Genomic DNA, 27,408 nt, shown 5'->3' with positions numbered 1-27,408 from the left:
TTTGTTTTAATATTTGCTCATTTTGAATTTGACATATCTGATTGTTACTAATGATTTGATCCACATATTTGATTCTTTATTCAGATTGATCAACTGCAGTTTTTCAGAGATCAGCTGTGATTCTCTGGTCTCAGCTCTGAAGTCCAACCCCTCCCATCTGAGACAACTGGACCTGAGTGGAAACTGGGACCTGCAGGATTCAGGAGTGAAGCTGATTTGTTCTGAACTGATGAATCCAAACGGTCTCCTGGAGAGTCTGAGGTCAGTTTTCCATCTTAAAGCCATAAGTGAATGTTCAGGTTTGGTTTGGTTCATTAGTTTCTAAGTTTGTCTGAGCACAAATGTGAAAACCATTTCCTCAGGTCAAATCCCTCAACACTATGTGGGACTTTAAGTTGAGTCCACATAGAAAAGTGAAATAAGTCCAGATGTCTCCATGTTTGCAGACTGTACCTTTTGTCAGATAAATCAAAGTGAATGAACAAATCCCAGATTGGAGTTTTTATTGCAGTTTGGAAAAAGTATAAAAAGTTGATGAAAAGTAGATGAAAAAGTGTCAAATAGTTTTGTTAGTGTTGTTGAGAAAAACCAAAGGCTGAATGTCGTCTCAGTATGAATCAGAGCTACAGTGAACCTTTGTAGCAGCTCTTTAAATTCCACTGCTGAGGATATGATCAGGATTTTGGTGGTTTGGTCGCTTTGACCTTGGAATCAACCAGTTAATGGTGGATTAAAATAATAGATACTAAAAATCTGTCATTGCAAATGTAAACTAACAAGCACAAGTTGTTCTAATCCAACATGTCTGATAGGAGCTCAGCAACATGAGGAATGAAGGATTCATGATGGTTTGATTTTGAAAAGGTTTGTATCTTTGTGAAGTTACTGATAGAGTCTGATGCTCTTATGAGACCTGACTTTACTGGATCAGTTTCAGGAGCACAAATCAGTGCTGACCACAGTCTGGAACCAAAGCTGATCAGTTCTTTAAAGTTTGATCCATTTCACTGATGAGTCAAAGTATTGTAGGAAGTTTTTAGTCTGTCAGATGTGATTTGATGTTTGTCTGATAATTCCAGAGGTGAGTGAGGTGAGCAGCATGTTCTGAATCAGTGCTGACATGAATAGGTGTATGAATGTTGTGCTGACATTTGGATGATGTCTGTAGAAGTCTGACATTCTGATGATCCACAATAACACAAGGACAAAGTCCCTCTAACACCATTGATTAGGACAAATCTGATTGTTACTAATGATTTGATCCACATCTTTGATTCTTTATTCAGATTGAGTGACTGCAGTTTGTCAGAGATCAGATGTGATTCTCTGGTCTCAGCTCTGAAGTCCAACCCCTCCCATCTGAGAAAACTGGACCTGAGTGACAAGAACCTGCAGGATTCAGCAGTGAAGCTGCTGTGTGGTTTTCTGGAGAGTCCACACTGTAGACTGGAGACTCTGAGGTCAGTTCACTGACTGATACTGTTGGAGATTTTATATATTTAATCCACGACTTTATTTAAATAATTAATTCAACTCCAAACTTTCATTTTCACATTTAAAAAAATCATTTTTATATTTCTCACTGTTCCTAAATAAACTGTATAAAATGTTTACTTGTTACATTTAAATGTATTTTTATAACAACAATAAACAGAATCATCAGAACTAATATTTTATTTAAAATGAATAAAGACAAACAACACTTATTGTTTTACTTCATATCAGTGAGCTGTAATAATTGACGTTCATAGAAAAACAGTTGTATTTTTTCATACAGGTGAATTTTCTTGTTAAATGAGTTGAAAAATGTTTAAAGAACCAAACTGTTGTTTTTCCATGTTTCAGTCCATGAAGTGAAAATTGTTTTTATTTCACATTTCTGCTGAACATTTTCCAAAGTTTTCATGAAATCATGTGTAATTTGGGATTCAAATAGTTTTTGTTCAGAATATTTTAGTAGTAAAATAGTTTTTAGTTTTGCTCATTTTAGAGAAAACACCATTGATTAGGACAAATCTGATTGTTACTAATGATTTGATCCACATCTTTGATTCTTTATTCAGATTGAGTCGCTGCAGTTTGTCAGAGATCAGCTGTGATTCTCTGGTCTCAGCTCTGAAGTCCAACCCCTCCCATCTGAGAGACCTGGACCTGAGTGGAAACTGGGACCTGCAGGATTCAGGAGTGAAGCTGCTGTGTGGTTTTCTGGAGAGTCCACACTGTAGACTGGAGACTCTGAGGTCAGTTCACTGACTGATACTGTTGGAGATTTTATATATTTAATCCACGACTTTAATTAAGTAATTAATTAATTTTCAGATTTAAAAAATAATTTGTATATTTCTCACTGTTCCTAAATAAACTGTATAAAAATGTTTACTTGTTACATTTAAATATATTTTTATAACAAAAATAAACATAATCATCAGAACTAATATTTTATTTAAAATAAGTGATTAAAATGAATAAAGACAAACATTTGTTGTTTTACTTCATATCAGTGAGCTGTAATCATTGATATTCATAGAAAAACAGTTGTATTTTTTCATAGAGGTGAATTTTCTTGTTAAATGAGTTGAAAAATGTTTAAAGAACCAAACTGTTGTTTTTCCATGTTTCAGTCCATGAAGTGAAAATTGTTTTTATTTCACATTTCTGCTGAACATTTTCCAAAGTTTGCATGAAATCATCTGTAATTTGGGATTCAAATAGTTTTTGTTCATAATAGTTTAGTAGTAAAATAGCTTTTAGTTTTGCTCATTTTAGAGAAAACACCATTGATTAGGACAAATCTGATTGTTACTAATGATTTCATCCACATCTTTGATTCTTTATTCAGATTGAGGAACTGCAGTTTGTCAGAGATCAGCTGTGATTCTCTGGTCTCAGCTCTGAAGTCCAACCCCTCCCATCTGAGAGAACTGGACCTGAGTGAAATCAACCTCAAGGATTCAGCAGTGAAGCTTCTGTCTGATCTTGTGGAGAGTCCACACTGTAGACTGGAGACTCTGAGGTCAGTAGAGGGTTGGAGTCAGTCCATGCTGCTTTCAGCAGTATTGTACTAAACCCAGTTAGTATCAAAGCAAAGATCCAGTTTTTCCTGTAAAGCTCCAACCTTCTCAGTGGCTGCTTTCCTCAGTGAAGCTGTGAGAGGAGAATGGGGACAGGCTTCAGGATTGGACAGAGACAGAGAGAACAGTGTTGGAGTTGATGTGAAGACGACTGTTGTTGTTGTCTTCATGTGGACAGGAAATAAAGCTGGATTCCAGCTGACAGCCTCACAACATGTATAGAGACAGTGGTCCTCATTCCTCAAATCTGATCTGATTTCAACACTAAACTATTGATCAGTTTCATCTTTGTCACAGCTCTAAGATCAGTCTGACTGAAGCCTGCAAATCAAAGAACCATGGTTCCATTTAGTAACCATGTGGTCTTTGTACAGACCAGAACCTCTGCTGACTGACAGATGATGAAGTGAGTCTCTGGAAACATCATTGATCTCCTCTGTTCTCTCTCATTCTCTCTACAGCTGGAATCAAACACAGTGTTTGTCCTGATGACGCAGATGTTGCAGCAGCAGCATGTTGTGTGCAGAGAGGCTCTGACTGGACCATGTTACTGGGAGGTAGAGTGGAGAGGAGAGCTTCATCCAGCAGTGACTGATAGAGGAATCAGAAGAAGTGGAGATGACTCTCAGTGCTGCAGTCTGAACTGCTCTGAGAACAGCTCCACTGTCAGACACAATGTCAAGTCCACCATCATCCCTGTGTGATCCTCTGGATCTGACAGAGGATCAGCAGTGGATCTGGATCTGCTCTGCTGCTGCTCTGTCCTTCTACACTGAGACTCCTCCACTCCTTCTGCTCCACACTCAACCACCTCCTGATGTAGTGTTAAAGTGAAATGTTTCTCTCTGAACTCTGTTTAGCAACAATAGACAGTTTCTCATTATCTTTATGTTATTAACAGATAAATAGCTGAAAAGAAACAAATGTGTGTTTTGTTATTGTTGGAATAAATGTATATAAAGTTATCTCATTTTCTGTATTTTCTTAAGTGGCCAGCTTAAGTTTTATATATTCTTTGTTTAATAAACAGCATGTGCATGTGTGTGTCTAACTAACAATTCTGCTTTATGAGAAAAACAGGAGGCACATCCCACGGACCTTTCGGAAACCTCTCTGAGAGGAGTTGCTAGATAAAAAGCCACATCCACCTGCAGACACGACATTGAACTTTGTTTTAATTTCAAAGTGTTATCTTGGTGCAATGCTGTGTGATCCCTCTCCCTTTAGAAAGGAATGTATCAGGAAACCTCCCTAAACTGAATAAAAGAGAGGCAGCAACATAGATGCATTTCAGAGCGAGTAGGAGATGTTACTGTCTTGCATCTATGCTTGTTCTCCTCATGAGTAAAACTGAATAATGCCTTTGTCTTTCTTTCCTTGTATGTGATTTTTAAATGTTGTAGGTGCTTAGACCTGACAGTTATTAATGTTAAAAATGACAATATCTGCTCTTAGACACCTCAAGTGGAATCAGTAAAGAAGCTTCAACATCCAGGAAGAGAGAAGAACATCAACAGAGTTTCAAGTGCAGTTCTAAACTTCATACATCACACATTAGTTTTCTAAGCTTCTGTTGCTGGGCAGAACATTCTCCACCCTCAGGCTACTGCTCCCAGCACTTTTCTCCTTTTCTGGAAACCTTTTCCCTTTTCAGCACTTTGATAAGCACCTTGACTCTGGGTCACTACAGTGTGGGAAAGTCTGCTGTTAGACAATAACTGCAAACACTTCAAGACAAAACATACAATCATTTCAACATTTTTCAAAAGTACTGAGTACAAGTTGTCAGTATAACTAAGTAAAATGCTAAAAGTAACATGGAATCATTTAATCAGACTTGATTTTCCTTCACATTTCCCTCCTTTTGATGACATTTTAATCAAGTCATCAGATGCACAAATTCACAAAGATTCAATATACATCATAATGTTTTTGTGTGACACAGACATCACTGGGTGCAGAGCTAAGTATAGATTAGAAAGTATATAGTATATTTACACACAGTGATCTTCATCACTAGAATCTGTGTACAGGTCAACATCAGGTTGTAAAAGAGGAAATAAATTCTTTGCAGATGTTGTATCACTAAGTTCCATCTGATGAGTCATTGGTCTCTGTGACTCACATAATTAGACCTTTTACACATGAGATAAGAAAATGAAAAAATTCCAAGCACAAGTGTAGAAGTCAGCAAAGACAATATCACAGGTTTCCATTTACCAAATATCTGGTCCATCCAACCAGTTTTTACACCACAGTTTCATGCCAATTCCTCCCTGAGGATCTAAGACCCTCTAGGACTGTGGTGATGTAAGAGAAATGTTCCTACAAATGAAAATACCTGTTTAAGTTGACCAAATGCTACATTCACACCTCAGCAGACCTACTGTCTGCACTGTCTTTAGACCAGAGCTTCATCAGGAAGCTGTCCCAGCAGGGACCACATAGGAGACGAGTGGTCTCAGAGACTTGCTGATTAGATTCCTGACCACTGTCTTTTCACCTGTATGTCTGCCAGGTTGATTTGATCCTTTTTGTGAATTCAGCTGCTGAGCTGAGTGGTTAAAAGACACCTTGACCTGTAAAGACTTGTCAATCTGATTGACTCCTGAGTGTAGTTCTGTTCTGCATGTTTCTCTGTCTTGCTGATCAAACTCACCATAACCAAGACTGTGAGCTGCCTTTTGCCTCCTAAACTTGCCTCACACTTTTTGCTACAACACTCTTAAAGGCCTTTCCAAGATCTAAAACATCCACCTCAAAACATTTCTTTGCTTAAAACCAAACCTGGCTGTTAACTGACAGCCATGTTTGTCAGGCCCATTGTTTCAATCAGGTCCTTCCTCCATGACCATTGTTTCACTACAGTCAAAAAATATAGAAAAGAAACTAAAGAAATAAAATGCAAAGCTTTTATTTTTAGAAGCCAGGGAATAAAAATGGGTTTCAAGACATATTTAAAAACTTCCACTAAACCTTCAAATATGACAAATCTGCACCTTCTGTCTCTGGCAACACATTGTAAATGAAAAACACTCACCTGTACATTTAGAGTCAAACCACTTGAAAGTAGAAACAGGTCCTACACACTGAATACACTTCTCCAAAGAGGATGTTGTTGTGCACACTAGCTTGTGTCTTCGACACTGTTGGAAAAATCTTATTAAAATGAATAATTAGTGCAGCACTGTTTGAAGAGACACACAGTGATGATACAGTCATTTTAGGAACAATGTGTGTGAACAACATAACAACCATAATTCAACTTTATTTATCTAGTGCCAATTCACAACAAAGTCATCTCAAGGCACTTTACAGAATAAAGTCAACACTATAAAGATGTATAGAGAAAACCCAACAATTCCCCCTTGAACAAGCTCTAAGCAACAGTGGAGGAAAAACTCCCTTTAATGGAAGAAACCTCCAGCAGAACCAGGCTCAGGGTGAGCAGCCATCTGCCTTGACCGGTTGGGGTGAGTGGAAGGTGGAGAAAGAAAAGAAAAAGAGCAACAACAAAACATCTGGCAGGTTGGTTCGACCAGTAGCTGCACACTGGAGAAACACACAGCTCTAAAGCTGGGGACACCTGCAGAAAGGGACAGAGAGAGGGAGACAGAGAAGGACAAAGACAACTACGGGAGAGAAGACACAGAGTTAATGTCATACAGTGGTGACAGGAGGAGGAAAGGAGCTCAGTGCATTGGGGGGGGGGTCCCCCAGCAGTCTGAGCCTGTAGCAGCATAACTATAACTAACTATATGCTTTATTAAAGAGGAAGGTTTTGAGCCTAAACTTAAAAGTAGAGAAACACACACACAAATATTCAATACTGTATGTTTCTGACTCATATGAATGAGTTTTAAATATGAGTCATTAACTCAAGCTCGGCTTTAGCTCTAGTGTGCTGAGCATCAAGTCTACTACAAGCTGCTATTAGGACTGTGGATTTAAAATGGTTTGGAAAAAGGAACCAAAGGAACAAGAAGAGGGTCTTCAGCTCTTTCAGGAATTCATAAATACTAATAAAATGTTCATTGACTGTCATAGTATTAATAATGTTAGTTTGCGTTTCCTTTCAGCAACAAATGATCTTGTTAAGACACGACTTTCAAGCAGCAAATCTCACAGCTTCAATGAAGACAACTGGACTTTGCCATCTGGTTTTCTTTCCTTCTTTACGCTCATTCTCAACTAAGGACCACAGTTTGTTCCTACAGTCCTTCTCAGAGCACGTCAGGTCCTTAGTCATACGAAGGTTCCTCTTTTTCATGATGTCAGCAGTGCGTGAAACCTTCCACCTGAAACCTGGATGTTATATCTTTTGATCTTATTCAACCAAATTGTTGTAAATAATCTCAAAACACAAGAATTGTATCACAGAATATTGGTCAAATTCATTCTGCATGTTAATCTTTACTTCCATCATGTTTCCACCTCCATACTTCACTGGTGGTGTTGAGCAGCCATCTATCATCTTCTCATGAGCTCTGCAGATCACATGTGTTTCACTTGGATCCAAACACCTCAAACTTTGACTCATCAGTCTACAAGGCATCTGTTTTACAAGGAGGCACTTGTGAGTACTGGTTTTCTTGGGCAGATGCTCACTTGGTCCTTCCACTGGATCTTCTGTCCTGGATCCAGTTGCAGCATGTGCAGCAAACACCTTTGAATTTCTTGGCTCTGTCTCATAGAGAAGAACCTTCCTTTCTAGAATAGACTGACTCAGATTCTTCTTCTGACAATTTTATGCTTCCTGTTCTGCATGTGTGAGCTGGAATTCTTGTGGTGCACGACTCAAACATTTCAGACCAATCCAATGTGAATTTAGGAGCTTTGAAGACTTTTGAAGGACCTGCAGCCGCCCTGGTAAATTCCGATTTCTGTTCAGCTTTGTGTTACAGCGATTGATGGGGTATTGCAGTGGAAGTTGATGTTGCATGTGAAAGGTTTCCTCTCTGAAGTCCTGGTTATTACCAACATTAGCATTAGAACAGATCAATGATTGTAACAAACAAATGGCTCAGTTCTGTTCAACTAAACCCCATGAAATCAAACATGTTTCTGAGGACGTGGAAAACAATCAGTAGTAATTGCATTTTTAGAATTTAGAAAAAATGTAAAAGCTATGTGATTTATTCCAATAACTTTGGTTTCAGTCCAGATTCAGATGTTGATCTCCTGAGAAAGAGACTGGTATGACAGGTCTTCACCCCCTGTGAATTCTGTTCATACCCATCAGAAATTTCAACCATTAGAAAACAGCACAAATTCCCTTCAATCGCTCCTTCGTGCTGATAAACAAATGTCGGGCTGGTTCTTGCACGATGCTCCAGTGGCAGGTGGTGCGTTCGGAGCCACGCTCATTTCTTCCGAGCAGAGATTCAATTAGCTGGAATAAGCGAGAACACCTGAGAGTGTGTGCAGGTGTAAACAGTAAAGGTGTCCTCACCAGAGCTTTCATTCATTAGAGGGAATATACTTATAAATGTATATGCATATTACATAAGAGCAGCATGTAGGCTGTTTGTTATTACTAGTGAATTTGTTCTTTATATGTGTGAGTCACATTCCTGAAATCAAAGAAACTGGTTCTGCAGCTTTTAGCAACCTGACGGGAAACAAGAGCCGTGTTGTTTTGTCCAGTAAATGTATTTCTAACAGCACTTAAGGCTCAGAGCATGTGGTCACCGCACTATTGTGCTATTGTTGTGTGAAACATCTATGTGGGGAAAGTATATTTCAGTGTATCCTTTAGCTTTACAGGCTGAGAGGTGGGTTGGCTCTAAGGTTACATGGTTGGTTGAATGGAGATCAGCTGAGTGCAGTGACTGGGTTTAAAGAATTCTTAATCCCATGAAGACAAAAGAACAAAAAAAAAGAAAATTGTTATAAAGCAGAATGTTATGGAGCACAGTTAAATCCATCATTAAAAAATGGAAGGACACTTTTACAATCACTTCTTTTCTTTTTTGCATATTTATTGAATTTAGATTCTTCTGAAAACTCTGTTTTTACTTTGACATGACTGTTTTTCCGTGATTCAACCTTCAAAATAACATTTCAAAGCAAATTTGACTAATTTCTTCACAAGAAAAGCATCAAACACAGAAAATGAATAGTCAGCAGTAATCTGACAGTAAAAAATCTGAATGGAAAACCAACATGCACAGTCAAAGCCCCTTCACATGCCTCATCATGCTATACTACAATCATCTACAGAAACAACAGAAGGTTGCAAAAACCTTTAAGCATGTTCAGATGAACCTGCACAAGATGACAGTAAATTACACAATGTTTGTGCCTAAGGGTTTGGAGTCAGAGACTGGTAGAAGATGTTCCAGAATCCACCTGACCTGGTGAGGCTGCCCTGGGCCGTCAGGCAGATGATACTGGAATCAGCATCAGGACATAACTACATCCAATGGTACAAAGAGCAGAAACTACAAGACTTTTAACAATGATTGTTTCCTATTTTCTCCAGATCCAGAGATCAGGATCTCTTGGCAAAATTATGTTTAATAATTCATTTCTTTTAAGACTTCATCTTTGATTTCTACACTTCTACATTGAATACCACATAAATCATCACATTTACAACTTCATTTTTAGAAGAGAATTTTCACGCTAACATTCACTTGTGTCACTTGTGTTGCCATGGATACAGACAGTCACACTATGGGCTGCAAACTGAGCCTTATGCAGCTTATTTGCTCATGTTTTAAAAAGCTGAATCCACAGAATCAGCTATGGACAGTTCAGTTTTACTTTAGACTGAGGTGCTGACAACTGTCACTGAACTACTGTGATACTGAAGACGTCTTCAAGACCTGATTAATCTAATGCGGGTTCTGAAACCTTCTCATAATTAGGACATCTGTAAATCATAGTCATGATGAGATGTGATTTTTTGTTTCTTGGGTTAATGGAACATGCTGCTGCTTCAGGTGGTTTCTGCAGACTGAGCTGGACGGAGGAGAAAGACGTGTTCATGTTTGTGGAACAAGGAAGTTTCCACAGTAACTGAATCTGAGTGACCTCTGCTTCTGGATGTGAAAACCTAAGTTTCACTCAACTAAACCCACGTTCTGAAAAACTCCCCAGATCAGCTTCTGCTCCGGACATGAAAACCAAATATCCCATAAATACAACAGCAATGATGTTAACGGTTTGTTCCTTTACTCAGACTAACATTTCTTTTTCTGCTTTCAGGTTAATGTATTAACTGTTAAGTCTCTTCTTTTTATTTTGTGAGACCCAAACTTATTCTGACACGTCTCCATCATTTCTGTCTCTCAGTCCAAAATGGCCGCCGTGCTGTGACTCTGGTTTCTGTTACATTTAATCATCTTGGATCAGTGTTGGTTGAGTTTTGTCGTGTGATTTTTGTTTTCTTTAACTCAGAGTCACATATCTTTCTGTTAGACCGCCCGTCCAACCTGTCCACCCCCCTTACAGCTGGGATCAGTTTGGTCTTTACTGTGTGGTGGTTTTTCTTCGCTGCTGTGTCACCACCTTTATTTCCCCATTTGTCCGTCATCGTCTATTGTATCAAACTTTTCATGTTCAAACAGTAACAGTCCTTTTTGTTTTCTGTAATTCTGACTTTCTTTGGCTGCCATCTCTCTCTGACCTTTAACCTTTGCTTATACATTACTGAGCTGTAACCTACTCGCTTCTTGTTTATTTCAGTCAACATGACAAACAATCTACTGCTCAGTACGTTTGGAAAAGTAACTTTGATGTACTATCCTCCACCTCACAGGTCATAAATGACCAAACCTTTACATGAATCTCATAGCAGCTGGTTTCATTGAGTGATGGATAAAGTGTCACTTAGTTCACTCTTTAGTTATAACCAGTGGTTTGAACTACAAACAGCTGCTCAGAGGCTCCAGATGAATCAAGGTGAACTTTGGTTTCGTCAAGTTATTTTTATTTATCTATGTGATGGTTGATGACATGTTGTGTCTGGTGGTGAGTGGATGATTGTTGAACAACCTGAAGCTCCTCTGTTGGTGCAGTATGTGATGATGTGCTGCCACCTGCTGGCTGCTCCCTGTGACTTCCTGTCCACAGAAAACAGCTGATAGCTTCAGCTGGACTTTACAAAAACCCTGATGGAGATGACGATTGAACACACACACACACACACACACACACACACACACACACACACACACACACACACACACACACACACACACACACACACACACACACACACACACACACACACACACACACAGCAGCAATCAAACCAATTACAGCTTAACATATAAAATGACAAATTTACTATAGTGCAACAATATTTTGTCTTATTGTTGTTTAAAATGTTTTTGTGTAAAAGTAAAATGTCTGCACTTTATTCAGTAAAGTTACTGAAGTACATGGAACTGAGTAAATGTATCCTGTTACAGCCCAGTTCCTAATCTGAGCTCAGCCCTGCAGGACTGTTCTGTTTCATATGTGAACTCAGTCTTTGCATTAATGAGGGAATAAAAACACACCTGCCCATAAAACAGCTCAGACAGTAGGCACAGTCATATGTGGAACCAGAGCTCAGAGACCAGCGGCGCATTACAACATCATCATCTAGCAGGTAAGACACAAACTTTTCACATGTGATATTTGTCATTTGGGACCAACAATGAGGTAAAGTTGGATCCAGTTGCTGCGCTCTAATGAACTGATCTCTGTCCACGGAGAGAGACAGCATCTTATCATCAGGCTGTAACTCAAAGCAAACACATTCATTAGAGTCTTTACTCTGATGGATCCACCAAGTTTCCAAGCTTTTGTGCTTGCGCACCGGTTACAGCGCACACGGAAAACACAGGGGCCGAGTTTAGAGCAGCGGGATCAGACTCACACACATCAGTGCTGGAATTTCAGTAACCTCCAGAGATGGAAACACTTTTCCACCAGCCAAATCATTTCCGAGGATAAGATCTGTACCTGCAATCGGTAACTGATCTCACACAGCCAGTCACGAAATCGGAGGACAGCTGAACAAAATGCAAAGGCGCACGCGCTACACTCATCTTCACTCCTCACGCCACAATATCTGACCCGCAGTAAGACTGAGCTGAGAAGGGCAACACATCCCCACGAATCAGGGACTGTTTTGCACCGGTATCTCAAAATAGTGATGGGCACTTGACTTTTCTCTCCCACCAGAGGAACAAAACCATGAGAGACAAAAGGTTTAAAATCTTCATCACCTTTGTTATTTCCAGGCTCCACTGAAGGTGTGGAGAGCGGCCTGCTTTGTATTAGAGCTATGGGTGATGGAGGTTTGGTCGTTTTGGACTCTGTTCTTTTTAGGATGGACAGACAGCAATGAGGTGACCCTGCTCATGACAGTAATAACACTCGCGTGTTTCAGAAGCATCTATGTGGGAACGATGAGCGCTTGTTGATTTTCTTTTTCTTTCATTAGAGACCAAATCACGACGAACTGGGGAAGTGAACACATTTTTATGGGTTAACGCTAAAGGCAGTGAAGTAAGAATCAACCTCTGATTCTCTAAACAGCGGAACGAGTACAATGTGCCTACTCACGTCAAATCCATCTTCACGGCCACATGAGGGGGACAGAGGTGCAGGACTGGCAGGTACAGCGGCTCCCCGCTCTGTCTCCAGAGCCTTCACCTTTAGCAGCGCACATCAAAAAAAGTCTGCTATTAGAGTCAAATCAGCTTTGCGACATCTGTCCAACTCGTCTCTTGTTGGATTAGTTGTGAACTCCTCTAATTTAAACTCCATGCTGCCACCACCACAAAAGAAAAAACTTCCAAACAGACAAAATAACTAACTAGCTAATACCTACACCAAAATAGAAGAGAAGTAAATTAAATCAAAACGGACGAGCCCCCAAATCATGTTAGGCCCCTGGTCTAGAGCACCGGTCCCCAACCTTTTTATCACATCCTTTCAAAATAAGATACAGATACGCCACAAAAACGAATATAAAGAACATTTTATTTTCATGAAATTTCACGATAACAACAAATCAATGGGAGCCCTGAGCTTGTTTCTCTGCAACCAGACGGTCCCATCTGGGAGTGATGTCAGACAATGACACCCGAAGTGTGTTGCTTATGTCCAGTCTGCTCCGTTGTTTGGTTTTGGTTGCTGTCACTGCAGAAAACCCCGCTTCACACAGACAGGATGTCGGAAATAGCAACAGTGTTTTCAGTGCTGTGGTGGCGATCACAGGGTTTTCTGCCATGACTTTAATCCAGAACACCGGCAGAGTTGCTGTCTCTAACATACCCTTCTTGCCCTTCTTCCTGCCATTTAGACAAGTTGCTCGTGTATTAGCCTGCTAGCACCCATGCTAGCCGATTAGCTAGTTAGCTAAGTTAGTTAGGTTTAGCCTTAGCTTCCGCTTCGCCGCCTCCCACAGTTGCTCCCATAAGCCGTGGGGCGCTACAATACTTTTAAGGCCGCCGTCATTTGCGATCTCCAGCAGCTGATCTTCTTCTTCACAGACTTGCTGGATTCACCTGGTTTGTAGACAAATGGGTCGCGGATCCAGTCCTTGCCAGTTCGTGGGTCTTTTGTGGTTGGGAAGTGGCGCTCGAACTACTTTAAAAGCAAAGACAGGTGATCGTGCACCAGCTGGGAGAATTTAGGCTCCGTCTCACCCAAAATCCCCGTTAATGTTTGACACATGTCCAATATGCCTCCGTTCACGCGCCGTCCCCACAAATCCAATGTGGCTTTAAATGCAGCTACTTTATCTGCCAACTTGAAGACAATGTCTCAATGTCTTCCGAGTCACGGTGCTGGCCGACAGAAGCACCTGTGCGATCTTTTTAATAGCAGCATCTCCTAGAAGTTCACGGCAAATGTCTTCAGTGGAGGCCTGTTCTTCTGGTTCTTACTCATACAACGGAAAGATTTAACTATTTGGCCCGGTACCAATTGATCCGCGGACCGGGGGACACTGGTCTAGACATAACAAGATGTGCTCCACCACTGTTTCCATTCCCAAGCAAAAACCAGACCAAGTGTTCTAAACGGTAGCTATTTTATTTGCTTCGGATGTGAGCAGTGCACAGAATCAGAATGAGCTGTTCAATAAATGATGAGTGTGGATCTGCTGTGTAAATAAGACCAAAAATATAACTGGGACAGATGAGGACGGAGCAGAGACGGTGACTCACACTGTTAGTATTTCACAGTTGCAGTGGGACCAGAGAGGAAGGGAAGCTACAATAACAGGAAAGGTGGAGCTGCAAGAGGAAAACATGGATCATTTATTCAACATACAGAACTGAATCGTGCTCTGAGTAAAACCAAGACCTCAGCTCCAGATAAAGATCAGATCTTTGTTATATTATGATTCAACAACTTAACATTTGAAGACATTTTACAGGAATCATAGAAGTTTGTGAGGAGAGAAAGTCTCCACAGCTGGAAAGAAGCAGCTGTAATTCCTAAGATTGTAGACAAACAGAGGATTATAGACTGATAGTGTTAATTCTTATGTCTGCAAGATAATAAAGAAAATGATAAATGAAAGATTTCGATTTTATTTAGAGGACAAGAATCAAATTTAGAGTGGATTTAAAGAGGCAGAAGTACAATGATCCTGCTTTATATGTAGAAGCTGAAATAAGAGAAGCACAGTAAAGAAAGAAAAATAGGGTTAAAGGCTGTTTGTATGAATGGATTAAAGATTTTATGTATAAAGGATTAAAGTAGGAATATTGAAGCAGTATTCAGGAAGCTGTTGTTGAGAATGGAACATGACGAGGTGGTGTAGTGGGGTCTGTATTATTTTCCATTATAATAAATGCTGTTTGTTGAACATGGAGAGTGGGATGAGGTTTTTCTCTTTTTGAGGATGAGGGTCATTAATGTGGGGGTTTTATACTGTTAGTGGAAAAAACAAAGACCATTTTTTTTTATGAGAAAAAGAATTAATAGTCATTTGAAGCTGAAATTATATGATCAAGAATTGAAAAGTGTAAAATGAACTTTGTTTCTGACATTTGATCATTACCTCACAATTATATATGACGTGTTTTATCCCTCTAACCAGTATTTTACAAGACTTGATAGAACCATGAACTCCTCCAGTGAGACTCTTACTGAAGTTTCTGGGAGAATTTATCCACCTTTGTTTTCTCCTCTGTTTTCATTCTCTCCCTAAATTGAGAAAATGTCATATTTAACGGAGCTGACAGTGACAAACTACATTTGATCACATTTCATATTGAATAACTGTGATCATTCTGCTTCACTGCTAATCTTTAATGTTTAACTTAATAACCTGGCTTTATGTTTTTTTAGTTGTATGAATGTAAATGTACTTCTACTATTTTCATTTAATATACTGGACTTTCTGTACGACGTTTATTTCTGTGTTTGTATTCAACATAAAGCAACTCGTGATTTCCAACAACTGAATATGAGATGGTGCTTTCAAAGCTCATCGGAGATCAGGACGTTTACAATTGGCTCAGTCTGGTCTAAGCCATATGAGTAATATTTAAACTTACCGTTGTGTTAAATCTGACTAAATTAATGCAGCTCTGCTGACGCTGCACATTTTCACATGGTGTCTGATGTAAATGTATGATTAGAAAAAGAGAAGATAAAACAACTACCCTCCAATCAGACATGGTGATTGTTACATTTCCGCCGTGACTCGTGGAACTGCATGAACTCGGACGTTTGTGATTTCCGATGGGTCCAAACGCAGCAAATAAACAGAAAGTGCGTAGTTGGTCCAGACGCCATTTTTAAAAACTTTGTTTACAGCTGAGTTTCAGAAGCGGAATTAGAATCTTCATTTTATGTCGACAGAGCAGGACGAGGAAAAGTGAAGGCTGAAGCAGGGTGAGTGTTAATCCAACAACATTATGATTTGACTGTCAAAGTCTGTGAGGACCATAGAGGAAGAGAGGAGGGGGCTTTGTTACAAAAAGCTCCGAAAACTTCTCCTGCTCTTCAGAATAGTGAGTGTGTTCACATGGACTGAAGGAACCAGCTTCTGGTTTCCTCAGGTACATTTCTTTCTGTCCAACTGAGCGTTTGTCTCCCTTTGTCCTCTCTGTCCCCCTGCGCTGTAACGTTACTAACACACGTTTTCTGTTACTGTACAGTTCAAATCTGTGATCCAGGCTTCACAAATGAGTGGGATGGAGGAGAAAGCAGGTTACTCTGCTGCTGCATGATACACAGATTTCCAGTAACCAGCCTTAGAAAGTGTCTATAAAGATGCTGTCAGCTCGCTCTCATTGGCTGTTGCAGGTTTTTCCCTTTGCTCTACAGGATTTCAAGGTGTTTCTATGAAAGCTGATATTGGACATTGATTTTGGAGCCTGGATTTTGGCGTCTCAGTGTCTGCAGTGATTTGCAGTATGTGCTCAGTGTTACACATTCTGATCCTGATCCTGTGTCTTCACAACTGATCTGACTTGTTGTTACTGTGACGTCATCAGATGCTTTGGAAAACCTCAGTCAATGTTCTCTTTCACTGTCCAGGCCTTCTGGACAAGTGTCAAATCAACATGTTGTTGATGATTGTCCCTTATTTTGCACTTCTACAGAGTCAGGTTGTGGTTGCAGCATGTCCAGGTGTCCCTCTTCCCAGCAATGATTTCAAGCTCCTCCGGTGGGATTCCAAGGTGTTCCCGTCCAGGTGAAACCTAGAATCTCTCCAGAGTCTTCTGGGTCTATCCTGGGGTCTGCTACCAGCTGGACATGTCTGAAAGACCTTTATTGTGACTCCCCGAGTGTGTGCACTTGGACCAGGTCTCATTGATCCATATGATCACAAAGATCACAGGTTGCCAATAGTACTGATTGTTCTTTGGATTGTACTTTTACTGAAATCCCTCTATAAATAACTCATCTTCTCCCAGTGTCTGAATGGTGACGATGGAGAAGGATCCAGAAGAAGAAAATGGAAAATGTCCATGTTTGCGGTCGTCTCCTGCCACTAACTGAGGATGTGTCTTTGTCTCTACAAACTGTCCAAACTGGAGCTCGTGAAGCTTGAACTGGTTTTTGATGCTTTGTAGTTTTGCTTCCATGAGATGTTGCTTTCAGCTGCCATCAACAATGTCTGACGTCACTCAGTCACATGTCATGTAGAGTTCTGTCCTCAAACAGCATCATCTGAATAGAGCAGCTGGATTCGATTCAAACTCACTACAGATTGTAGTGACTCATGTAGAGCAGGATGATCATTTACTGTGTGACACAGGTTTGATTTGTCAAATGCTGCCTCACAGCACTGCTCACTCAGCCTGTCATGCAATGGTCCACACGTCAGCCACTGACCTGTTTCTGTGGCCTTTCTGAAGCACAGAAGGAACTTGGATGGAACAAGGGTTCATTGCTCAAAGCGTTTCAACACAGTCCTCTTTGGTGACATCTGGTGGCCAAAAGTATGAGGAGCAGCTTGAATCTCCAACTTGACGTGAACGGCTTCATTATGCTGTGACTCTACAGAGTTGAGTTGACAGCTTCTGTTTAATATCACGTGTCAGTTGTGTCTGATGTCGTGCTGTCGTTGTGCTGCTTTGAACACGTGAAAAAACAATGTTCTGTTTATTTGATTCATAAATCATTTGGATGAAGAAGCTTTCCTTCATGGTGGGGTCTCCCTTTGCTTCTTGACGTTTGGAAACATAATAGATGAAAAACATTATCTCTAATAATGTAACATCATCTTCTAATAGACTGGGAGTGAGCTTGTGCTGTGAGGTTCCTGCCTCCACGTGCTTATGTGCATGAAATGCAGTTTAGTATCTAAGCAGGAATATCCAGTGTCTACAGTCTGTACACGATAACACATGAGTCCACTATGAAGCAGGAGCCCAATATCTCAGCTCAGTGGGTTTCTCCCCTGCTGTGAGCCTGCAGTGGAAACTCCTGTGATCCCAGCAGAGCGAAAGGGGCTTCAAATAGTCCAAATGGACAAATAGTATTGTTGTGATTTCATTTACAGGTTTTTTCTTACTTATTGACCAGTAGTTTGTGTTTGGTGTGATGGAAGTTCTTTCATTTATTTTCTACTTTTCACGTGGAGAGCAGCTGTAAAATAGCTAATAAACAGTGATAGAAATAATTAGACAAATGAAAAAAATGTTTCTCTGATCACATTGATCCAGTTCTAATTTCTGGCTCTGTGTCTTTACTCTGCATATAGTGATGAACCTAACATGGTCCATCACATCAGCAAATGTGACACAACAGTAAATATTACTTCTGTTAGGGTTTTTGTTTTTTTGTTCAAATGCTGCTGGAAAGTCAGTGACGTCTTGCTGCCAGTGTCAGAGACAATGGTTCACACGTCAGCCACTGACTGTAGAAGTTTGAGTAAAGAATCCACATTTTTGTGTTTCCTCCATAAAATCAGTGACTTCTCTGAGAGCATCAGACCCAGAATAAGCCCAGATATGTGATCCACAATCCATCAGCACTGGTCCAGAGTGTTGTAGTGTTTTTTCAGTGAGCTGTAGCTGCAGGAACATGAGTGTGTGTCAGACAGCAACAACAAGACACACACAGCAGTGAACATGAAGGATTTAAACACAGATGGAGATTTGACTTCAGCTGCTAGTTAGTAGCTTTGGACAGAAGGTGGAGCTGGTGCATTTATCCTTTTGTTACCTACAATCATGTTTTATTAGAAAAGTATCAAATGTGTAGAGAATGAATGAAGTGGTTAAAGTGATTAGAAATGTGATGTGTCATCAGTCTTTGACCTAATGCTGTACTGTGTGTGTGTCATGCTGGAATGAGGAAGTAACGTGGAGGCTGTGCAGACACACACAGCTGGAGAAAAAGGGAACTACCTTTACTAAAATACAATGATGGATCATAGCAATTAACAAACCTGTGGAGCAGGAACAGTGTCTGGGGAGACATGAGCTGATGTTGTTGGGACTGGATCAAGTTATAGATACGTGGTTACCATCTCTCTCTGACCTTTAACCTTTGCTTATACATTACTGAGCTGTAACCTACTCGCTTCTTGTTTATTTCAGTCAACATGACAAACAATCTACTGCTCAGTACGTTTGGAAAAGTAACTTTGATGTACTATCCTCCACCTCACAGGTCATAAATGACCAAACCTTTACATGAATCTCATAGCAGCTGGTTTCATTGAGTGATGGATAAAGTGTCACTTAGTTCACTCTTTAGTTATAACCAGCGGTTTGAACTACAAACAGCTGCTCACAGGCTCCAGATGAATCAAGGTGAACTTTGGTTTTGTCAAGTTATTTTTTTTTTATCTATGTGATGGTTGATGACATGTTGTGTCTGGTGGTGAGTGGATGATTGTTGAACAACCTGAAGCTCCTCTGTTGGTGCAGTATGTGATGATGTGCTGCCACCTGCTGGCTGCTCCCTGTGACTTCCTGTCCACAGAAAACAGCTGATAGCTTCAGCTGGACTTTACAAAAACACTGATGGAGATGACGATTGAACATCATCAAAGTCTCTCTCTCTCTCTCTCACTCACTCACTCACTCACTCACTCACTCACTCACACTCTCTCTCTCTCTCTCTCTGTGTCATGTGATTTCCTGTAGAGAGGAAAGAGAAATGAACAGTGTGCAGATAGTTCAGACTGGACAATTTGAAATCAACCGAGCAGAGAGAAGAAAAGTAGAAGCTGAGGCAGAGTGAGTGTTAACACAACATGATTATTCTCCTAGTTAAGTGTCTCTGTGGATTTAAAATGATCTATCTATTCATGCTTGTGAGTGTGTGTCAGCCTGATGCTCCAGCCATTGAGCCATCAGGCTGCATTGGGACATATAGAGGGCTGCATGGGACCCAGTCATGGTCAGGGGCCCTTTTTGGCATCAGTGAATATATTATGGCTTAAACCTAAAATATTTGAACAGAAATGAATTATTCAAGATTCAACAACTTTATTGATCCCATAGTGAAATTGTGCTGCCTGCTCTGTGTGTGAAAAGTAGAAAAGAAAGGTAAAAATCTTCCCCCAAACCAAGACAATGAACAAGTACAAACTACTGATCAATAAGTAAAAAAAAACCTGTAAATGAAATAAAAGCAATACTATTTGTCCATTTGGACCATTTAGTCCCCCTCCTTTTTACAGAATGGGGGAGTTGAACAGTTGAATGTCCAGTGGGAGACAGGATCTCCTGTGTTGTTCTGTGGAGAACTTGACTGTGATCAGTCTCTGGCTGAAAGTTCTCCTCTGTGCAGCCAGTTCACAGTGGACTGGGTGGGAGGGAGGAGTTTGGACGACATTCTCCTCTCAGCCACAACATGCAGAGGGTCCAGCTTCTCCCGCAGAACAGAAGCAGTCGTCCTCATTAGTTTGGCCAGTCTGTTACTGTCTGCTCTGTGTTCTGCATTAAGTGTCCAGGTGGACACCCAGGTATTTGTAGTCCAAAGCCACTTCCACCCCCTCTCCCCATAGGGAGAGAGGATTGACAGGAGTCCCAGATTTCCTGAAGTCCACCACCAGTTCCTTTGTTTTACTGATGCTGAGCTGGAGATGATTGTGCTCACACCAGTTAACCAAACTGTCTACGATGCTGATATGATGATGCTCTGTGACATCTCCACCCTGGATACATCCAACAACCACAGAGGTTGTAGGATGTGTGGCTAATGAAAAGTATTGGAACAGTGAGGCCAATTCATCTGTTTGTGTTCTGGGAAACTGTGTGAGTACTGCTGGTACTGGCTGTTACTCAGCAGACTAACCGAACGTTCATGCACAATTTAAAGGAGATTGGTATGAAATTGCCACATTAATGCAACTTTTTGTCATAGTTGCTCCTGGTTTGTGTTGTTAATACTGTTTCATTTGTCAATTTAATCAGGTGTTGCTTTGTTTGTCTGGATTTCGTTTAGAAGAGGAGAATTCATTATATTAGGACGTCTGTATTAATGAACAAAGGGGAGTGTGGTGCTATGAATTTATTTGATTTTTCTAAATCAACTGGCTGAGACGTTTCCTACATGATCCTAACTCAATCTGGATGCTGTCCCCTCTTCTGTCTTTTCTAAAATAGGTGGTTCCTTCTGGTGTGGTCATGCTGTTCAAAGGATTTTCTGTCTCTGCTCCTGTTTCAGATACTGATGCCAAAAGATAAAGATGTATAGAACCAGAACCAGGCTCAGGGTGGGCAACAACCAAACATCTGGCAGGTTGGTAGGACCCGTAGCTGCACACTGGAGAAACACACAGCTCCAAAGCCGGGGACACCTGCAGAAAGGGACAGAGAGAGGGGGGCAGAGAAGGACAAAGACACAAAGTGAAGAGGAGAGTGACCAATATTTTCGAATCAATTTTATCTTTATATTTGCTAAATTCTATATTCATAAATGTACATTTACTAATAATAATCCAAGTGAAGTGTGAGACAGGGTGAGTGTTAATCCAACATTCTTCTTATTTTACTGTCAAAGTCTCTGAGTCCGTTTGTCCCTGTGGACTGTAGAGGACACAACACACACTGTCCACTGCTGTTCACATAAAGAGAAACTGATGACGTAATATGTAGAACTTCCTGTTCTCTACGTTTTAGGAAGTGAACAGTTTATTAATCTGTGAACACAAAGTCCTGATTGGCTGAATAATAAAAATTACAACTACATTTAACCAAGAAATGGAGCAAAGATTCCAATAAAACTGACAGTCGGCTTTTATTACAGTGTGTGTTTCACTTCCTGGTTTCTCCGTTTCTCAGTGTTTGTCCTGGTTCTTGTTCTGGTCTCACAGTCAGTGGAACTGCTTTATCTTTCAGACTGACTGACGTCCAGAAGATGGAGGAAGAGGACAGAACAGAGTCTGCAGGACACAGCTGTCTGTCCATGAAGAGTGACTGGTCCAAAGGGGAACCTCCAGACTTCAGTCGTGAACCTGGACCCTCAGACACAAAGTAAGAGACACTTTCTTCTGCAGTTAGTTTAAAAACTTTATTGATCCCCAGAGAGGAAACGTGTGTGTCCACCATCACAACACAAAGAGAAAACAGATGAAATAAAAACCTGGTCCTAGAACATGAGTCTCATGCAGCGGTAGAGAGACATAGTGAGTGAATGAAGAGAGGGAGCAGCGTTAGTGAGAACAAATCCCTAAATCAGAGAAATCAAACGCTCTTTTCTGATGGTTACACAGCGGTTACGTTCTGAAACACTAACAAACATGGTCACACCTCCACACAACCCTGCAGGAAGGACTTTGTATGAACACAACTGAAGTGCACATTTGTCTTGTCTGCTCCTCTTTGTTGCCTTGTGTGGACACATTTTGTTTCAGTACCTTTGTTGTGAGGACATTTGTGGAGGTCCACACAACTCAAAGGGACAAGACTGTGTTTTAGGGTTTGTGTTAGGGATTTATGTCACTGAGTGTCCTCACAAGTAGAGTGAGACTGTGTGTGTGTTGTGTCCCATGGTGAGACAGACACACAGACCTGAAACTGGATTCATATCATGTTCACAGTGCAGAGCAGTGACACACACACCAAGTCCACACAGATGCAAAAATCAATGATGTTTTCTATCAGACTACACACGGTCAGTTCCAGTTTGTGGCCTCACAGATTTAAAACAGTTGGAAATAGAATCAGTTCAACTTGTTTTTATTATAATGCAGTTTTTATGGAAATAACACATTTCTGCTTTGTCTTTGATCATTGAAATAATCTGGATAATTAGAAATATTCTGTTCATAAACAGCCTGTTAGAGGAGGAACATTGGGAAACACTGGGTTCAGTTCAGCATCAGGTTTCCTAAACCTCTTCATAGGTTTCTTTATCACACTTCTCAGATTGTGAAGAACCACACAGAGGATGATCCTCAGACTGAAGTAGGGTCTGTTTTCTCCTTCTGGTCCTTTTCTCAGAAACAGTGTCTAATGAAGCAGGAGTCCATCCAATAATAGAACCAGCTTCTTAATGAACGTGTGGGTTTTCTTCCTGTCCCTGCAGTGATGCTGTTACTGTAACATGTCACAGTGGAGGACAAAGTGCTTGGACTTCAGATTTACAGTGAAAACCACCTGGATTGTTGACACATCAATTATAAGATTGGAGGTGGATTTAGTTTTTGAAATGGTGCAGATGATGTAGAAATCTTAGGTCTACTGTGACTAAATCCTGTAGTTTGTACTTTGTATTATTTACTGTCACAGTCCATCCATCATCTGTAACCAGCCGACAGATGGATTCAATCTAGGGACGGGGACAGAGCAGCACTAACCACTCTACCACCGTACTGTGCTGTCACAGTCCAGAAAGCACAAGTTCAGGGTCTCCACAGCAGATCATTGGTCTGCATGTTGATTTCACACCAAGTGTCCTCCCCAATTTCTACCAGGCTTGTGAGCAGCACTGCATGGCTGGGGAGGGGGATTCAGTGTCTTACCCAGGGACGGGGAGCCACTCTACCACCTGAGCCACTGCCGTCCCTATAAGATATATTTCATATTAACACAAATACATGAGAAAGCTGAATGAAAACATTGAAAACTACAGGAGACAGTTTTCCTGCTGAGCTCTAAAGTTGTGTCCTGTAACTCAGGGACATCAGACAGATGTCCACTGTTCCTCAGGTTTGTCTTCTGAGTTTCCACTCATCCACAAGATTTGTGCTCCTCAGTTCATCAGCTCATTTGCTGTGTTCTACTTTTCCTGTGAAAAGCTGCTGTTGAACTGTTGATTGTGTCAAACCAACGACCTCTGATGTCTCTGATGGATTTCTGCTTTTTAAAGCCTCATTATTCTCCACTTGTACCTTTATTTCTAAAGCACAGCTCTCAGTCCACTCTGAGACATGTCTGTGCTGTTTTGTGTAGAATGTTGAAATGACTCACAGCTACTTGAGAGACATTTAGTAGCTAAATGTCTCATTTGAAATGACTGAAGTCCGATTTACAAGCAGTTGCAAAACAATAAAGCTTCAACTAAGTCAATGCATCTTTTTATATTAAAATTCATCTACTGAGACTGAGTTTGTGTTTGATGTCCACAGAAAGACAAAGAGGACTCATGTTTCTGTGGAGGAGCAGCTGTCCTGCTGTGCTTTGTGTCAGGACGTCCTGAAGGATCCAGTCTCTACAAGCTGTGGACACTGGTTCTGCAGACAGTGCATCAGCTCATACTGGGACCAGTCTGGTTCATCAGGAGACTCCTCCTGTCCCCAGTGTGGAGAAAGATCCAGAACAGTACAAAGTAAGACTAGACACTTTTTAATGTTAGATATTCTGAAACACTTCAGACTTTGTTGGTTTTCTTCAGTGATTATATATAATGTATTTTAAAAACAGTTTATTATACTTAATTATATATTAATATTTTTGTGTTAATTATTAAAAATCAGATTCTTAAACATCTTGTGTGTTTGTTTCTGTTGGTAACACAAAGAACAAACCAGATTCTGTTTCTTTATTCTCACACAGTTTCTTGTCTTTCAGCAGATGTTGGTCTGCAGGAGGTTTTAGATGAACATAAGATCAGTCTGAGGAGGAGATGTGAATGTGTGACTGAAGGAAGTGATGAAACAGGAAGTGGAACCCTCCTCAACAGGATCTACACTGAGCTCTACATCACAGAGGGACAGAGTGAAGAGGTTAATACCCAACATGAGGTGATGCAGCTTGAGACAGCTTCCAAGATGAGGACCCTCCATGACACTTCAATCAAGGTCCACGACATCTTTAAAGCCTTACCTGACCAACAGAGACGCATCAGAGTGGTTCTGACCAACGGCGTCGCTGGTGTTGGAAAAACCTTCTCGGTGCAGAAGTTCAGTCTGGACTGGGCAGAGGGCTTGGAAAACCAAGATGTCAGTGTGCTGGTTGTGCTTTCGTTCAGGGAGCTGAACTTGATCAAAGATGAGCAGTACAGTCTTCTCACGCTGCTCCATGTTTTCCATCCAACATTACAGAAGGTCACAGCAGAGCAGCTGGCTGTCTGTAAACTTTTGTTCATCTTTGACGGCCTGGATGAAAGCAGACGTTCACTGGATTTCAACAACAGTGAGGTTGTGTCTGATGTCACACAGAAGTCATCAGTCGACGTGCTGCTGACAAACCTCATCAAGGGGAATCTGCTTCCCTCTGCTCTGGTCTGGATAACTTCCAGACCTGCAGCAGCCAATCAGATCCCTCCTACGTGTGTCGACAGGGTAACAGAAGTACGAGGCTTCACTGACGCCCAGAAGGAGGAGTACTTCAGGAGGAGGTTCAGTGATGAAGAGCTGTCCAGCAGAATCATCTCCCACATAAAGACATCCAGGAGCCTCCACATCATGTGTCACATCCCAGTCTTCTGCTGGATCACTGCTACAGTTCTGGAGTACATGTTGACTACAGAGCAGAGAGGAGAGCTGCCCAAGACCCTGACTGACATGTACTCACACTTCCTGCTGGTTCAGACCAAGAGGAAGAAGAACAAGTATGATGAAGGACATGAGACCAGTCCACAGCAGCTGACGGAGGCTGACAGGGACGTTCTTCTGAAGCTGGGGAGGCTGGCGTTTGAACATCTGGAGAAAGGAAACATCATGTTCTACCAAGAAGACCTGGAGCAGTGTGGTCTTGATGTCACAGAGGCCTTGGTGTACTCAGGAGTTTGTACAGAGATCTTCAAAAGAGAGAGTGTGATCTTCCAGAAAACAGTCTACTGCTTTGTTCATCTGAGCATCCAGGAGTTTCTGGCTGCAGTTTACTTCTTCCACTGTTACACCAACAGGCAGACAGAGGTACTGGAGGACTTCCTGGGGAAAGACAATCAACACAATATAATTTATTTACTTGGCTTTTTAAGTGGAGTCATGGAGAAATCTCTTCAAAGTAAAAATGGTCACCTGGACCTGTTTGTTCGCTTCCTTCATGGCCTCTCTCTGGAGTCCAACCAGAGACTCTTAAGAGGTCTGCTGGGTCAGACAGAGAACAGTCCAGAAATCATCCAGACAGTCATCAACAACCTGAAGGAGATGAACAGTGATAAAATGTCTCCTGACAGAAGCATCAACATCTTCCACTGTCTGATGGAGATGAAGGACCACTCAGTACATCAGGAGATCCAAGAGTTCCTGAAGTCAGAGAACAGATCAGAGAAAAAACTCTCTGAGATCCACTGCTCAGCTCTGGCCTACATGCTGCAGATGTCAGAGGAGGTTCTGGATGAGTTGGACCTGAAGAAGTACAACACATCAGAGGAGGGACGACGGAGACTGATCCCAGCTGTGAGGAACTGCAGAAAGGCTCAGTAAGTCCAGATGTGATGGTTAAAATTATAAAGTAACTGTTGGGTTCTAATAACCACAACAGCGCTGATTACACCAGGAAGTACAGTTCTACAACAGTGAAATAAACACAGAAGTCGACTTTGTCTTTTACTTGCTGCAAGGGGAGCCGGCGGGTCTCAGTGACAGTTGCACTCACCTGAACACAGCCACTCCAAAGAGTATCTCCTTGCAAGCTCTTTTTATTGTAAACAGGACAGAACAGAGAAGGGTATGCCTTTACATGATTGGACATTTCATGTATACAACTTCTCTTTAAGTCAAACCATCTGGTTACTGAACAACCAGATATTCTCACCCAAGAAGGAATGTGGACACAGGATTTATATCCTACTATACAGGCCCTAAACTAAACAGACTAGAAGATTTACAGAACAGGATGCACATCCTGCTCTGTCCCAAGGGTAAACTAGTTAAGAAGGAATGTAGCACAGAATACATACATCACACCAAGTTGTCCATGTGAGTCCTGTGACCTACCACTCTTCACATAATGATAACAACACAAAGAATATAATATAGAATATAATAGAAAATATAACAAACTCCAACAGTAACATAAAGATGAAGCTTCAGTATGAAGAAATCAACCATCACACATACAATTTAATATAGTCTTTCAACACTATAAAGGTTTTCTTTAAAAAAATCACATCTCCAATTTCTTGTGTTGTTTATTATCAGGAATTTAATAATGGTTATTTGTCCATGTCCTCATCACTTGCTTCATGTCCACGTCACACAACAGATAAGAGACGTCGGTGTATTTTTTATTTTTCATCATAAGACAAAATGATTTTTGTGTTGTGTCTGTCTTTGGTTTGTGGAGGTTAAATACAAATCCAGCCAAACATTTTCTGGCTTTTAGAGTTTGTGTTGATACAGTCAATAAAAGTGGGAGAGAGTTTTGTGTGTGATGAGATAAGGCAGGTTGTTCACGAACCTCAAGATCAGTGCTTCAGTCCCCAGCTCCTCCTTCCTGAACAACAAACTGACCCCCAGTCATTTTGGATCAACAACTAAATGTTAAGTGACTGTTTCAGCTGAGAGAGGATGTGA

General features: G+C 40.9%; 2 protein-coding genes and 1 long non-coding RNA gene across 10 annotated transcripts in view; 2 read left to right on the top strand and 1 right to left on the bottom strand.

Moving 5' to 3' along the window:
* Positions 1–14,309, bottom strand: part of LOC137124518 (uncharacterized) — a 49,226-nt gene extending 34,917 nt beyond the window's left edge. Inside the window, exons 1-3 of one of the 3 annotated variants that reach the window (XR_010913968.1) lie at positions 13,075–14,309; positions 12,636–12,725; positions 5,794–12,531 (exon numbers count right to left, since the gene is read on the bottom strand). This is a non-coding gene — a long non-coding RNA (uncharacterized lncRNA). Of the gene's footprint in view, positions 1–5,793; positions 12,726–13,074 lie in introns of those variants that run through there. The other 2 variants (XR_010913967.1, XR_010913966.1) reach the window with 2 other exon arrangements.
* The window catches only part of LOC137124438 (protein NLRC3-like), a 176,426-nt gene that overhangs the window by 84,975 nt on the left and 64,043 nt on the right, over positions 1–27,408 (top strand). For all 6 annotated transcript variants that reach the window (XM_067499428.1, XM_067499432.1, XM_067499430.1 and 3 more), the window contains 3 exons: positions 85–261; positions 1,287–1,460; positions 2,064–2,240. In XM_067499428.1, the coding sequence (XP_067355529.1) occupies positions 85–261; positions 1,287–1,460; positions 2,064–2,240 (528 nt within the window). The remainder of the gene's footprint in view (positions 1–84; positions 262–1,286; positions 1,461–2,063; positions 2,241–27,408) is intronic.
* LOC137124455 (protein NLRC3-like) overlaps positions 15,570–27,408 on the top strand; it is a 29,991-nt gene continuing 18,152 nt past the window's right edge. Inside the window, exons 1-5 of the mRNA XM_067499494.1 lie at positions 15,570–15,926; positions 21,168–21,242; positions 21,842–21,976; positions 24,073–24,272; positions 24,500–26,312. Of these exons, the coding sequence (XP_067355595.1) occupies positions 21,190–21,242; positions 21,842–21,976; positions 24,073–24,272; positions 24,500–26,312 (2,201 nt within the window). The 5' untranslated portion in view covers positions 15,570–15,926; positions 21,168–21,189. The remainder of the gene's footprint in view (positions 15,927–21,167; positions 21,243–21,841; positions 21,977–24,072; positions 24,273–24,499; positions 26,313–27,408) is intronic.

Source organism: Channa argus, chromosome 3, assembly GCF_033026475.1.
Source record: "Channa argus isolate prfri chromosome 3, Channa argus male v1.0, whole genome shotgun sequence".
Taxonomy (NCBI): domain Eukaryota; kingdom Metazoa; phylum Chordata; class Actinopteri; order Anabantiformes; family Channidae; genus Channa; species Channa argus.
The sequence above is the reverse complement of the archived record's forward strand: the minus strand, read 5'-3'. Positions and strand labels throughout refer to the sequence as shown.